Source organism: Apium graveolens, unplaced genomic scaffold (assembly GCF_009905375.1).
Source record: "Apium graveolens cultivar Ventura unplaced genomic scaffold, ASM990537v1 ctg428, whole genome shotgun sequence".
Classification (NCBI taxonomy): Eukaryota; Viridiplantae; Streptophyta; class Magnoliopsida; order Apiales; family Apiaceae; genus Apium; species Apium graveolens.
This window is the reverse complement of record NW_027418472.1, coordinates 86,846-102,791: the sequence shown is the minus strand read 5'-3', so window position 1 is coordinate 102,791 and position 15,946 is coordinate 86,846. Positions and strand designations below refer to the sequence as shown.

The window sequence follows — 15,946 nt, the reverse complement described above, 5'->3', positions numbered from 1 at the left end:
TGTTGAATCAAATGAATTCCATAACTAAATTTTTGTTAGTATTGGTCATCAATATGGCGGCGTTTCACTTTTATTATTTAAATATTATATTTGTGTTGTATTCTGTTACAAATTCATTTGGTTCAACAAATAATAGGTACCTAACAATGACAAATACCTAAAACACTTGCACCAAAATATATAATACTATTAATTATAATAATACATTAAAACAATCTTGTGGATACTAATATTAACATGACTCACAATAAATATACACACTTTGACATCTTTTTCACCATGCAGTTGACACCTAGTAGATTAAAATCAAAGAAATATAATACGAAATAACAATCAAAATCAGTAAAATATTATTAAAACCTAAAACATGACTTAAGTTATATGTTATAGGACTACTTATGTGCCACCTAAACATCAACACACACAACCAAATCTTGTTTCAAAGGTTAATGAAGCCCAGAAGAATGTATATTTATTCTGAGTCATGTTAATATCAGTATGAAGAAGATTGTTTTATTATATTATTATAATTAATAGTATTATATATTTTGGTTCAAGTGTTTTAGTTATTTTTCATTGTTAGGTACTTATTTGTTGAACCAAATGAATTTTGTCACTAAATTTGTGTTTGTATTTGTCATTAATATGGTGGTGTTTCACTTTTATTATTTAAATATTTAATTTTTGCTTCAATAATTCTACTTGAACACATGTGTATACTTTGACTTTATAATACTTAACATTTGGATTACATATTACCTATTACATACTAGTTTATTTTATTTGTTGTTTGCACTCGTTAGTTTAATAATGAATGTACATGCATGTTTAAGACTACTAAATTATTAGTGTTCCAAATTCTCCACAAAGTGAATAGTTTTATTTCTATTTAATTAGATAGTGAATCACGCACTTATATTGAATAATTTAAAGAACCAGTATAAATAATAAATTATTAATTTGTTATTAGATCATGCGCTGGAAATTTAGCCACTTCGTTGCGGATTTTGTTAGTATTTTAGTTGTGATATTCATGGTATGGATTATGTCGCCTTTTTATTCAGCGCTACTCCTCTTGTTCCTTATATTTATTTGATTCGTTCCGTTCTACTTTTCTATTTATTCCGTTAATATTTGTTTTGATCGTTTTAACTTCCAAAAATTGTTTTTAAAAATTGATTTTGAAAAAATTTTAAATATCTGTTTATGCAGATTATTTATGACACCCTCTATTTTGGGAATCTGAATTATTTGTCTCAGGTGATTTTAAAATTTTGCAAGAATATTTTTATTTGACGCTTAGAGTGATATAGTTAACCAGTAGGGGTACTAGAGCCATGTCATTGGGCACCAGTGACATGACACTTCCGTGACAGTGTGATTGGTGAGTATGTATCCGTCTGTTAGCTTTTGCGATCAGCTTTTGCGTATTTGATATTTTTTCAATATAGGTTAGTGCAGCCAGAGTTTGATTTATGATTTAATTCAATACGCCATAGATTGCATGCTGCAACCCTTCATCTTGGGGTTGCAAAAAGAAAAGTGTAATACACAAATGTCTATCACAACCCCTCTTTTGTGATGTTGCCTTATAGTTATAATGTGTTACCAAAATGACATATATATATATATATATTTTAATTTAACTAATTAATAATAATTTATACATAAATGAAATAATAATTAATATATATAATTTATTTATTTTTAGAAGCTAATAATAGTAGTGTAGTGATTTATAATATTACATTGATAAATTGAACGCTTTATAAAATTTAACAAGCCATTAATAAGTTGATATATATATTGATCCTATTACAATATTTACGTATTGTTTAATTTATTTGTTTCTCATAATTAAATTTTAAAAATAATATTTATTAAAAAATAAGAAATTAGTGATTTAAATTGTAATACTCGTCTAACACAAATAGTTAATAGGGTATTATTAGAGATATCTATGATATTTTTATAACATAATAAATTTTTAATTATTTGAAAAGGATTAAAATATTAAAAAATTAACATACACAATATATAAAGGAAATAATTAATGTTGATTTCTAAATATAATTATATGTTAAAGGGGTGATTTATGATAGTATTTATAAAGTATTTAGTAATTTAAAATTTAAATTTTAAATGATAAAAATTATAAAAGTAATTACTAATTTTAATATAAAAATATATATTTACCAAAAAAAAGATTAAGCCCCAAAACGTTTTAGAGGCGGCAATATTTGGCGTTGTACTTTAACAAAAAAATTGGAAATATTCTAGGACATTAAAAAGAATAATAGCCGTGTCCAAAACCTCTTTTTAATTTTCCTCTTTTCTAAACTGGGCCGAAACCTACTATTTAATCAAAAATTCAGGCCAAATCCTTGTTTGTGGATACAAATTGATCATGAATTCTTATCCTCCTTGATTTTCTGGTCCCGAATCACTCAATCTCTCAAAACCTAATTTATTCTTGTCAAATGCTCTTTCTCTCATTATTCAATCAAATCTATGTGTCTTCTCAGTGATATAGTGTTAAATCATTGGTGGCCGCATCAGAACTCGACAACTTGACCATGAAACTCTTAGTCAACTCAAGGGCTTCAACTGAGTCAGGATCTACAATCAATTTCAGTGCAATTGCTAGATAATCTGTACTTCGGGGTATAAATATAGGTATGTCAATGAGACTTAAGGCCATGGCTCAGGTGAAAAGTTCTCAAAACCCCTGTATTTGTATGAGTAAATCAATTTCACTGATTATTCGAATTATTTTTGAGAGTACAAATAACTAGTTGTTGCTCCATTATGTCATTTAGATGGACATCTTATTATATTATTGCTTTGTATGCTAATTTTTCAAATTGCAACAGGTAATGGCTTGGATGTGAATGTATATGTTCGAAGGTCATATAAATTTGCTTACGCTGATTGTATCGAAATGGGTCTTGTGGCTAGCTTACCTGAATCTCCAGGTCCCAATGAGTTTTATCCTCGACAATCAAGAAGGCAAGTATAGTAACTTCTTTTTATGCTCACAATGGTTGTACTATATGCCTGTATTTAAAGAAGTCTATTATCTTTGTAGTACGGTGTCTCAATATTTTAGATTACATTGACCTTTACATATCAGTTGGATCTCATTTCCAAATGTAAACTTACATTAGCTTCATTGATTTCAATTTTGTCATGTAGTTCGTTAATTAAATGCAACTTTACATCCTAAAGGTCCATGCGTTTTAGTATTCTGTATTCATAAATGTTAAATATTTTTTCTTGCTCACTCAATTAGTTTGTATTTTGTAGGGCTTTACATCTGAGTCTCCTATATTGAGGCTCATTGTTGGTACTAGTTCAGTTGTTTATTCCATCTTATATGGTTTGACCGGGAAAAAGTCTCAGTTGCTAGGGGCTATTACGTCCGCAGCTGCCATTATTCTTGGTATCCACTTCACATATTGCTTTCAGGTCCCCAACACTATTCATTTTATATAATTAAAAATCATTTGTATTCTTCTTTACTTTCAGATTGGAACATGGGGGCATGCTTGTACGGATTTCAGATTCTCCAAACTTGTGTTGCTGCCCTTCTTGTTGTCGGTGCATCTCACGTCTTCCTTATTTTCTTTGGAGTTCATTACTGGTAAGTCTAGATTTTAAGATTTTAAAGTGTTATATGACCAACTATCCCAAAACTTTAAGTGCTGCAGAAAGCTATAAATTATTTATATGCCTTTCACTCTCCTATAAACGCAAAACCGATTTTGGAATGGAAGAGTGGATCACCAGGAGCCCATTTTTAGGGCATTATTAAACATAAGTATCAAAATTAAAATTAATGGTACTTGGCTCGAACTTGAGACCTTTTTGCTATACTTGAGGTCCAATGTTAGATGATGCCAGGCTAGTTGACCAACTCTATGAAAATCCTAAGGTGTAAAAGGAAACCACTAAATATATATTCACGGTATACCTTTAAGATCAATATTTTTTATTTCTTTTAAGATTGAATTTTACACCCACACCCTTTATTTTCTTTATCAGGTATTTGGGGCATTGTGTTAGTTATGTAGTTATAACATCTATGCTAGTAGGTGATGTTGTTTCACGCTACTTGTCAGTTACAAGAGCCAGAGGTTGGAACATCATACGCGAATAACTGTTCTGTGGTAGTATGTTCCAGTAGTGGCCTTGAGAGTCAAGGCTGCAAGTCTAGTGAATCAATTTCAGATAATCAACAAGCAATGAACTTAAACTTAGCAATGATGTTCCAAGAAAAATTGATAAGTGACCCAAGGATTACATCTACATTAAAAAAGAGAACACGACAAGGAGATCATGATTTGAGTGCTTTTCTGCAGGATAAAGGTTTAGATCCTAACTTTTCTATGATGTTAAAGGAGAATGGCTGGGACCCAAAGATCCCTGCACTATTGTAGAGAAGTAGTTTGGATGCAGATAGAGATCATTGATTTCTTCCTTTATCAAAGATTATCTTTTTGATAATCTCTAACCACTTTCTTATTGTTTCATTCTTCACTTAAAGCTGATATAAGACATATTCATTCTCCGTCCATGTCTTTCTTAGAACATCAACATCATCGAGCTTGTATACTAGAAAGTAAAAGATTAACTGTCTAGAAAGTATATATATTAGATTCTGAGGTATGAATTTTTTTATTGCGGAGGAGTTAATGGGGTTACTAAATAGTATATATATTTGTTTTGAGAGATTATGCTTGCATTCTAGATGGTTGATTATAATATTGGTTCTTGAATATCCTGCTTATAATGAATCTAATGTTTTAAGAATTGAATTAAGTTTTTTTTAAATATTGAATGACATAATAATTGTCCGTTGCACATTGCAAAGCTACTGGTTTCAAGAAAAGGATGCTGAGAGGGGGTAAACAGAGTAGTCTCGGGAAAGCTCTGGGAGCTCTCAAGGATACAACTACTGTTGGTTTAGCTATTTTGGCTAAAGTGCATATCGGTTACAAGGTACGCCACATAAATGATTCTTCAAATTGCCTGATTAATCGTTGTTGTGATGTTGTGATCCGATTTTGCATTCTACGGGAATTGGACATCTACATTGTCAAGGCAACCAATCATGAGGAGCTCCCTTCAAAAGAGAAGCATATCAGAGGCAAGTGTTAATGCTACATGGAAATGGGATATTTGAATTAGAAAGCCTTGGGGTTTTTTTAATGCCTTTCTTGTATTGTGCCTTATGAATTCTTATTCTCTTGAGTATAGGTTGGAGTTGATGGTTTTTTATGCTTTTCTTGTATTGTGCTTTTTTTGATATGATATATAAAATTAGCATATGTGGGGTTGGAAATACATGATAACTTAGATGTAAAATAAAGGTGGGTGGGTATTTAGGTTTATGGTCCAGTTTTTCAATATTCTTTTATTTTTTTGCATTGTTATTTTTATGAGTGAATTGAAAATACACCTAGAGGGTGGTGAATAGGTGATTATGGCTAACTAAGATTAGTTTTAAATTACCCGAAAATAGCTTACTGAAATTTTATCAACAGTTCAATAATCTGACAATGATACTAAGCTGAGATGACTAAATACAGTGCAGGAAATAATATGCAGAAAAGTAGTAAGAACGCAAAAGAATTTTAGCCAGGTTCAACCCCTAATCCCCTATGGTCTACATCATGGTCCCTTACCAACATGGTAAGAGAATATATTATTAAATCACAATAACTTTACAACTACAAGATATAATAATATATCTCCGTTTATCCTTGCTGCTGATAATGACTTGCTGAAACCATCTTTCTGAGCCTACCCTCTAAGTACTATACTACCCCGTAGTACAAACTTCTCTAGCACTAGTTCACCAAACCGTTGTTTCCCTTAGCGAACTATCCAGCAACTACATAATACAAATTGAATAATACAAATCGAATGATAAAGTGGTTACGACTCAAACTGTAGATTCTCTAAGATATAATGTGTATATATAATTAAGAGCCCGAGATTATTTTATAAATAATAAAGTTCAGTGAGTTGTGAGTGTTCTTGTTGCAATAAGTACATCATAAAAACTGCAAGAAAATTCATATATACACATACACCAACGGTCAAAACAATCTCAAGAACTTGCAATGGTTAGAATCCAATTCTAAAGTTTAAGTTCGTTAGGAAGATTTCCAAGATTCATGTATACGTTTGACAGAAGAGAAAAAGAAAGAAAAATGATCAGAAAAAGTCTCTTCTATTTTGATAGAGTATAAAATATTTTAAATCAGATTTATAGGAGATAGAGTTTGAAGATAAAACAAACTCCTACAAATTAGGAACTGTTTTGAAACTAGAAAACATTTTATAATGGAGCTCTAATATATATAAACCACGTATAATATAATAGAGAAGTCCTTACTATTCGTTAAAAGAAATTTCTGAAATTTCTCCTTGAAAATTTATTTCCTTGTTGAATCTGGACTGTCCATCTTGGCTTGCTGTTATTCTGAATAACGTGATCATAGCTTGCTGAAATGGATCACTGTCTTATGAAAGCCTGTTGTCATGATACTTAAACAACAAAGTCATTAAGCTGATATATCCTCCAATCATTCGCTAATAACAACATGATTGCTTGCTGTGTTGTGATCATCAAAACTAAGGAGTTACAATCTCCCCCTTTTTGATGATTACACACATTTAGTAAAATTATAAAACTCCCTCTAAATCTATGCATATATCTCAGAATAACACAAATCTTAAATTAACACAATCATTACAAACTGCACTCAATACATGACACAACCAACCAACATAATATCATTTCATAATACCAGCATAAAATTCAAAATAAAACCAAGTCTTAATAACAAACACAAATCTCCTAAATTTCTCCCCCTTAAAGCATAAAAAAGATTCAGGTTGAGGGCTGATCAGAAGTATAAGATAAAGCATCAAAACACACAAACATGTAAGCAGCAATAAACAGATAATGGCATGTCAAAATTAATGAATCAAATTAAACATAAATTGTGACATTTAATAAACAATCATAGTAAGCTAACATGAAAATTGATAGTAAGCTAACATTACCAAATTTCTAAAAATAGCTTGCCATTATACACTACACATGCCAAGTTCCCTTCGAATGATAGAAAATCTTGCTTCGCCAATGGGTTTTATATAGATATCTGCCAATTAATATTCAGTAGGCACAAAAACTAATTTAATTTTACCTTTGGCATTATTATCTCTCAATAAATGGTGATGAACATCAATATGCTTTGTTCTTGAGTGATTCACCGGATTCTTTGATATGTTGATGGTGCTAGTATTTCACAATATATTGGATCTTTACCACACTTGATTCCAAAATCTCGTAGAGTCTGAATCATCCACAAAATTTGAGAGCAACAACTACCAGCTGTCAAATACTCACCTTTTTCTATGGATAATGCGATTGAAGTTTGTTTCTTACTTTTCTAAGATACGAGACTTTGTCCTAAGTATGTACGAACACAACTTGTTCTCTTTCTATCAGTTTGACATCCTGCATAATCTGCATCACGTTTTTATCTAAAGTTCGCTTATTGTTTTGATTTATTGGTGTAGATTTTGATTTGACATGCTCAAATCCAAATCTAGTCAGCAAGTTCTTCACATATTTTGACTGATGAACATAGATGCCATCCTTTGATTACTTGATTTGGAGTCCCAAGAAATAATTGAGCTCACCCAACATGCTCATGTCAAATTTATTGCGCATACACTTAAAAACCACTCACACATAGAATCATTAGTGGATCCAAAGATTGTATCATCTACATACATCTGGATAATCAAAATATCATTACCATTTTGCCTAGTAAATAAAGTAGGATCGAATTTTACCTCGAAGAATCCATTTTTGATTAAAAACTTACTATGCCTCTTGTATCAAAGTCTTGGTGCTTGCTTTAAACCATATAATGCCTTCTTTAGCTTGTAAACATAGCCCGGATGTTGTTCGTGTTAAAAACTAGGGGGTTACTTGACATAAACTTCTTCTTCCAGAAATTCATTATGAAAAGCACTTTTGACGTCCATTTGATGTAGCTTTATCTTCTTGTAGCATGCATAAGCAAGAAGCATCGTAATTGATTCCAATCTAGCTACTGGAGCATAAGTTTGATCAAATTCAATGCCTTTTTGTTGATTGTACCATTGTGCCACGAGCCTTGCTTTATTTCGAGTAACGGGTCAAAATTCATCCACTTTATTCTTGAAAATCCATTTTCTACCAATGACTGAAGCATTCTTTGGTGGCTTGACAAGTTCCCAAACATCACATCGTTGAATTGATTGAATTCTTCTTGCATAGCCGTGATCCAATTTTCATCTTCGAGTGCTTCTTTGACATTCTTGGGTTCCTCTTGAGCTAAAAATACAGCATAACCAGAATAATTTGCATTGCCTTTCTTTATCTTGAGTCCATCAGTACTATCACCAATAACCTGTTCTGAAGGGTGATTCTTCATTGTTCATGTAGTTTTTGGCAATGAATGCTTTGAGATATCTTTATGTGAGGTCTTCCTTATCTTAAATGGAGGAGCTAAGTCTTCACCATCATAGATTGGCATTTTATCCTTTGTTCTATTTCCTCTAGGACCATCAAGAGTCATCTTTGCCATCTTTACAATTGCATCATCAACTGGAGTAAAAGTCTCTGCTTGCTGATTTCCATAGGCAGTTTCTATTTCAGCTTGCTGTTTTCCAGAATCAGTCTCTGTTTAGCTTGCTATTTTGGAGTAGCCTTCTCTGTTTCAGCTTGTTGTTGTCCAGCTTCACCTGCATCATCTTCCTCGTCTCTTGGAAGATCATTGTTAGGTTCTTGAAAAGTAACATCTATAGATTCTTCAACAATATGCTTAGACAAATTGTAAACTCTATAGGTTTTACTATTCATAGAATAACCAAGAAAAATAGCTTCATAAAATTTAGCATCAAATTTACCATCATTACCAATTATCTTGGGAACAAAACACTTTGAGCCAAAAATCTTAAAGTAACTGATGTTAGGCCTCTTTTTCTCTAGCAATTCATATGGAGTCTTGTCCAAAATAGGTCTTATCAATACTCTATTCAGAACATAGCATGTCGTGTTGACTGCTTCTGCCCAAAAACTTCTAGGTAGCTTGCTTTCTTACAACAATGTCCTTACTGTTTCTTTCAATGACCTATTTTTGTTTCTACCACACCATTTTGTTGTGGAGTCCTTGGAGCCGAGAATTCGTGTGATATTCCTCTTTCTTCACAATAAGAAATAAAGTCATTTTGGAATTCACCACCTCGATAACTCCTTATACCTACAAGCTTTGTATTGAGCTTATTATCAAGTAACTTAATTAGTTTTTCAAACTCAATAAAAGCATCATCTTTAGTACGAAGAAACAATACCCATGTAACACGAGAATAATCATCAATAATTACAAAACCATATTTCTTACCTCCAATACTTTTATAAGCTTCTAAACCAAATAATTCTAAATACAAAAGTTCTAAGGGTTTAGAAGTAGATACCATCTTCTTTGCTTTGTGAGTACTTCTAATTTGCTTGCCTAATTGGCATGTTGAACACACCTCAGTCTTGACATACTTGATTTTGGGTAAACCTCTGACTAGCTTCTTCTTTAAAAGCTTATTAAGCAAGTCCATGTGAGCATGACCCAATCTTCTAGGCCAAACATAAGGATCCGTGTCTATTACAACAAGACAGCAAGCTATTTTCTGTAACTCAAACTCCAATATATATATATATATATATATATATTTCCTTCCCTTCTAGCAAATAAGGGGACTGTTAGTACCAATAATAATAATACACATCTCAATACCAAAATCAACCTTATGACCATCATCATATAACTGACTTATACTAAGCAGATTATATTTTAGGCCTTTAACATATAGAACTTTATCAATTGAAATGTGTTTATTACCTATTTTACCTTTTCCAAGGATTTGAAGAGTTTTGCTATCACCAATAGTCACTCTTCCACCCTTTTTCATCTGAAGACTCAAGAATTGTGCTCTATCTCCACTCATATGTCTAGTACATCCGATATCCAAGATCCATTAAGTTGATTTGACTTGAGCGGCAAAACACATCTACAAAACAAATAAAACAACTCAACCTTTTTATACCCAAAGTTTGTTGGGTCCAACATGGTGAGCAGATAAAACATAATAAACATGTAAATCAGATTTCTTTATCCATTTTGGATAAATCCGGGTGATTTAACTCTGTCAGCTTGATGATAGTAAGCTGTATTTGTTCTGCCATTCTGATCATAGTAAGCTATTTTCTGTTTATTTCCTCCATGGTATGATTTCTGTCCATTCTGAACTCTGCAATATTTTTCTAGATGCTCTTTCTTTCCACATCTATTTCATATCTTCCAAGGCATAGCATAATCATAAGGTATGCCATGTTTCCCTTCATATCTTAGAGCTTTTTTCTTCTTGTTTGCATTCATTCCAATTTTTTCTCTAACTAATGGAATATTTATGTTGTTCATCATTGATTTGATACTTTCTTCTCCTTGAACAAAAGATCCCATTCCCCTTTTCAGATCCTCAACTTCTTTTGTGAGGAGACCAATCCTTTTAGCTTGCTGACTATGATTTCAGCTTGTTGAGATGGTTCTTCTACTTGATTTGTAGGTTCTGCATTTATTGATTCTCTGAGCTTGAACAGCTCCAAACATTCATCCCTTGCTTCATTCTCCTTCTTTAGCTCTATGATCTCCATTAATTGAGTCTTATTTCTTTTGAGGATAATTTTGTTGAAATTTTCCATATGACTGACTTTAGCGTGAAGATCCTTGATTTCAGCCTCTCTGTCAGCTTGTGTAGGTACCTTCTTGTCAATCCACATATCCACTTTGCTCATCAAATCTTGTATTATGGTCTTGTGATAATTATTCTTCTCTTTTAGCTTGCTATTTTCAGCTTTAAGAGAGTGATATTCTCCCATAGATACATCCTCACATTCCTGCATGGTTAGTGGTTCCAAAACAATATTTTCAGAAGATAAATTATATTTAAAAGAGTTTACCTCACTCTGATCTTCCTCTGAATCACTTTCTAGGTAGCCACTTTCTGAATTTTCTCGAACAAAATCATCATCAAGTCTAACTAGGGCAAGATTAACCATGTCTCCACTTGAATCATCGTTGGAAACTGAGTCATCATTACTCCAAGTCATTGAAGCTTTATCTTTCTTCTTATCCTTGAAGACAGATTGTTGTTTTGACTTCAATTTGTAGTTGTCCCGCTTATAATGGCCTAGATTTCCACATTTAAAGCATGTCTGATCTTTAGAATCCTTATTGGCCTTCTTGTTGTTGGAAAATTTGCCTTTATCTCTTTTCAGCTTGTTCCTCTTCTCGATCATCTTTCTGATCTTCCTGGATATTAAAGCAAGTTCTTTATCTGATTCATCTTCGGATTCCAATAAGCTGTCACTAGTGTGAAGAGCTAACTGCTTCATTTGTGTAACTGGACCTTGCATAGAACTTGATTCGCTTTCCTTGATTTTGCTTTTAAATTGTTCCAATTCTGCAAAAATAGCCAATTGATCCATAGTATCTATAGTTGGAGTGGATTCTAAAGGTGTTACCTTTGGTTCATAGATAAATAGCACAACAGTAAGTATCTTCATGTTAATTTCCTCTTGAGGGATATGTTTGCCAAGTTGTTTTAAGGGATTCAGTTTTTTCTGGAATCTAGCTTGACTTTCTCGAATAGTTTCTCCATCTCGAAGCTTGAAATTTCCGAACTCATTCATTAGTTTGCTCAATTTCACCTTCTGTAATCTCTTGGATCATTCGTGATACAATTTCAGAGTATCCCATATCTCTTTAGATGATTTGCATGAAGTACTATACTACCCCGAAGTACTATACTACCCCGTAGTACAAACTTCTCTAGCACTAGTTCACCAAACCCTTGTTTTTCCTTAGCCAACTATCCAGCAACTTCATAATACAATTTGAACAATACAAATCGAATGATAAAGTGATTACAACTCAAACTATAGACTCTCTAAGATATAACGTGTATATATAATTTAGAGCCCGAGAGTATTTTAGAAACAATAAAGTTCAGTTAGTTGTGAGTGTTCTTGCTGCAATAAGTACATCATAAAAACTTAAAGAAACTTCATATATACACATACACCAACGTTCAAAACAATCTCAACTACTTACATCGGTTATAATCCAATTCTAACATTTAAGTTCGTTGGGATAATTTCCAACGTTCATGTATATGTTTGAAAGAAGAGAGAAAGAAAGAAAAATGATCAGAAAAAGTCTCTTCTATTGTGACAGAGTATAAAACATTTTTAATCAGATTTGTAGGAGATAGAGTTTAAAGATAAAACAAACTCCTACAAATTAGGAACTGTTTTGAAACAAGAAAACATTTTATAATTGAGCTCTTGTATATATAAACCACATATAATATAATAGAGAAGTCCTTACGATTCGTTTGAAGAAATTCCTCAAATTTCTCCTTAAAAATTTGTTTCCTTGTTGGATGTGGATTATCCGACTTGGCTTACTGTTATTCTGAATAAGGTGATCATAGCTTGCTAAAATAGATCACTGTCTTATGACAGCTTGCTGTGATGATACTTAAACAACAATGTCATTAAGATGATATATCCTGCAATCATTCTCAAATAAAAACTCTCAAATAACAACATGATGCCTTGATGTGTTGTGATCATCAAAAACTAAGGAGTTACATGAATATGTGTCTGATATTGATATGTATATATAATAAAATATGGTAGTTATTATAAATTTATTTATACTCAATAATTTTAACAGTGGAATAATATTAGATTTTTTAAACTTTAAAAACATATATTTTATGGAAAGTACATTCTTTTTTTTGTTTTTTGCTAAATTAAGTATATATCAATAAAAGAACCAAGAACAACAAGGGATCTACCCTATGCTCTATGACAGGCAATAGAGAAACTATCTATAACCAATCTAGCAAAGATTGGAGATAGAAAGCAAAAAAGTAGGACCAACAATTAACTGAAAAGAAACCGACTACAAACTAATGCAAGGAATAAGATCAGGTCTATTAATTACAAGCTTAGAAAACCAAACAGAGCTTTGGAGTCTAGCAGAAATACCAGAATCATGAGCTCGAGCATTCCGCTCTCTCCAAATATGATAGTAGAAAGTCTGGGCATAGCAAAGCGCCACAATACTCTTAGGCTTGTCAGGAAACTCAGCCAAGTAAATGAGAAAGTTATTCCAGGAGTCACCAATAATAGACATCCCCAAAGATGACATAAGGATGCCCAAAATCCACCTATGTGAAATAGTCTCTCGGGAAGAAATACACACATAACATTGCTGAGAATTAACAATACCAAATCTATACAAACGTGCCAAAGTAGGAAGCCTCCCGTGACAAGAAATCCATTGGTGGTGAGCATAATGGTTAATGCGCAGTCTGTGCCAAATCACACGGTGCCAAGGAACCAAATCACCTTTTAATCTTAAATATTTCCAAATTTCCCAGGTTTTAGTCTTGATTGCATCACGACCATCCCAGAACAAAGTATCAGGACTTGAAGCCAAGGCAGGAGAATCAAAAGTTGTGAGCCAGTGAAGAAGGATAGGGTCCAGATGGTGACTTCTTGGATTTGCTCGAGGGAGACACTAACTGCCATTATTAATAATTGCACTAAGTTTATCACCATGATGCATAGCACACTGAGAAATAATAGGAGAGGTCTTGTGAGAGGCTAAGCAAGAATTATGCCACCAGGGACAAACCAAAGTGAGATTGACTCACCATCACCAACTCGAAAGGAAACAAACTGCAAAGTCAAGGTACGAAGGTTGAGAATATTTTTCAGATCCATGAACAGTCCGTAGGAAGCTTAGTTATCGAAAAATGCTTCCCTTCGAGGACAGTTTTGTTAACCCAGGAAGCCCAAAGGGTACTAGAATTAGTGATGACCTTTAGCATGTGACCAATAATTTGAGCCTTGTTCCATTCGAGCAATCTTGGCGCCTCCTTTATGATTAATATTTCCACGCCACAAGAATTTAGTAAGGAGAGACTGAATAGTTGAGTGGACTGCTCCAGGTAATAAAAAGTGGTTGCACCAAAAAGCCCCAATAGCACAAACCACAGACTTGATGAGTAGAGCTCTCCCAGCCAAAGACAGTAACAAATTAGTCTAAGCATTAAGTCTGTTCATGATTTTGGTGACAAGGGGCATGCAGTCATTTACACTAAGCCTCGAAGTGATCAATGGAACACCAAGGAACCTAACTGGCAAAGTACCTCTGAGAATCAATAGGGAATCAAACCACTCAATAAAATTAGGATCACAGTTGCTTAAAAAGATGTTACTTTTATGGATGCTAGGAGATAGACCACTCCAAGAGGAAAATTTAGTAATCGAATCCATAATATGCATAACCGAATTACGGGATCCATGAGAGAAAAAGAGAACGTCATCAGCAAAAAACAGGTGCGTCAGGCCCATTTCTTTACAATGCCAATGATATTTAAAATCCTGAGGGACTTTGTTGAAGATGCTGGACAATATTTGCATACACATGGCAAAGATATAAGGATACATTAGATCCCCTTGGCGAATGCCCTTAGACCCTGGAAAATACCCGTGAATAACACCATTTAGCTTTACAGAAAGCGAGTAGTACAAAGACAAGCTTTGATCCAACTGATAACAATGTCTGGGAAATGAATCCTAGACAAAATAGCCATAATAAATCCTAGTTTAAAGAATCGAATGCCTTATGAAGGTCAATCTTGAGTGCACACTTAGAGGAGCCTGAGTCCCTATCATAGCCACGGAATAATTCTTGAGCAAGCAATATGTTCTTAGATATAGACCTCCCCGGAATAGATGCAGATTGAGCAATATCAATGATAGAAGGCATGATTAATTTGAGCCTTGCTGCTATGATTTTGGATATGCATTTTTATACATAATAATGCAAAGGGAGATAGGGCGAAAATCACTCATAATAGTGGGCGAATCTACTTTAGGAATAAGGGAGATGAATGTTGAGTTTATACCTGAGGGAAAACCCAGTCTCAAAAAAATTCTTTACTGAAGGACAGAAATCAGGCCTTGTGGTGCTCCAGGTAGCCAAGAAAAATTCGACATTAAAGCCATCAGGCCCGGGAGCCTTATTTTTCTTCAATTTCTTCAAGGTATCAAGAATAATAGCATATGTGACTTGAGCACAAAGCAAAGTAGCCTGGGCCTCAGTAAGGACCTTGCAATCCATAGGCTCCAAATCAATACAAGAGTGAATAATCTCAGGCGCCAACAGGTTTTTGAAGTAATTGACTGCTAAGTTAGCACATGGCAACTGGCCATGCACCATGGTTCCCGAATCCTGAAGAGCTAGCACCTTGTTATGATTCCAGTTTGCTTTACATTGTTTATGGAAAAAAGAGTTATTTCCATCTCCAAGCCCCATCCACTTCACTCTATATTTTTGAAGAAATAAATATTCGTCCTCGACAAGAGCCATATTGAGCTTGATAATGAGGTCTTTTTCCAATGTAAGAAGGGTGGGATCTCCATTATTGATCATACGCATTTGGATATCCTCTAGATTAGCTCTTGCTGTCAGGACATTAGAAAATGATTATAGCGAGGGCCAGAGTATTTTAAAGACCAGGCTTTTTCAATAACATCATGAAACCCAGGAATATCGACCATGAAGTTGAAGAACTGAAAATGGTTGTTGAGCTTTTGAAGTTGCATTGGCTCTTCAAAAAAGATAGAATTGTGGTCCATGATTCCACGAGGTTTGACAAACATATTTCCCTCGATGAAAGAATTGAACCAGTGACCATTAGCTATCATTCTATCTAAGTGTTTTAGCACAGGGTTATTTTGACG

At 33.4% G+C, this 15,946-nt stretch overlaps 1 protein-coding gene and 1 long non-coding RNA gene across 2 annotated transcripts; one reads left to right on the top strand and one right to left on the bottom strand.

The window, feature by feature from the left end:
• The first annotated feature begins 2,367 nt into the window (after positions 1 to 2,367).
• On the top strand, positions 2,368 to 5,372 carry LOC141701663 (uncharacterized). The gene is made up of 5 exons (XR_012566869.1): positions 2,368 to 2,676; positions 2,874 to 3,009; positions 3,307 to 3,442; positions 3,529 to 3,643; positions 4,874 to 5,372. It is a non-coding gene; the product is annotated as an uncharacterized LOC141701663 (long non-coding RNA).
• An 8,633-nt stretch (positions 5,373 to 14,005) lies between these two features.
• On the bottom strand, positions 14,006 to 15,641 carry LOC141701662 (uncharacterized). Its single transcript, XM_074505297.1, has 2 exons — positions 15,109 to 15,641; positions 14,006 to 14,210 (listed from the first exon to the last, which is right to left on the bottom strand). The coding sequence occupies exons 1-2, from the start codon at positions 15,639 to 15,641 to the stop codon at positions 14,006 to 14,008; spliced, it is 738 nt and encodes a 245-aa protein (XP_074361398.1).
• Positions 15,642 to 15,946: the final 305 nt, after the last annotated feature.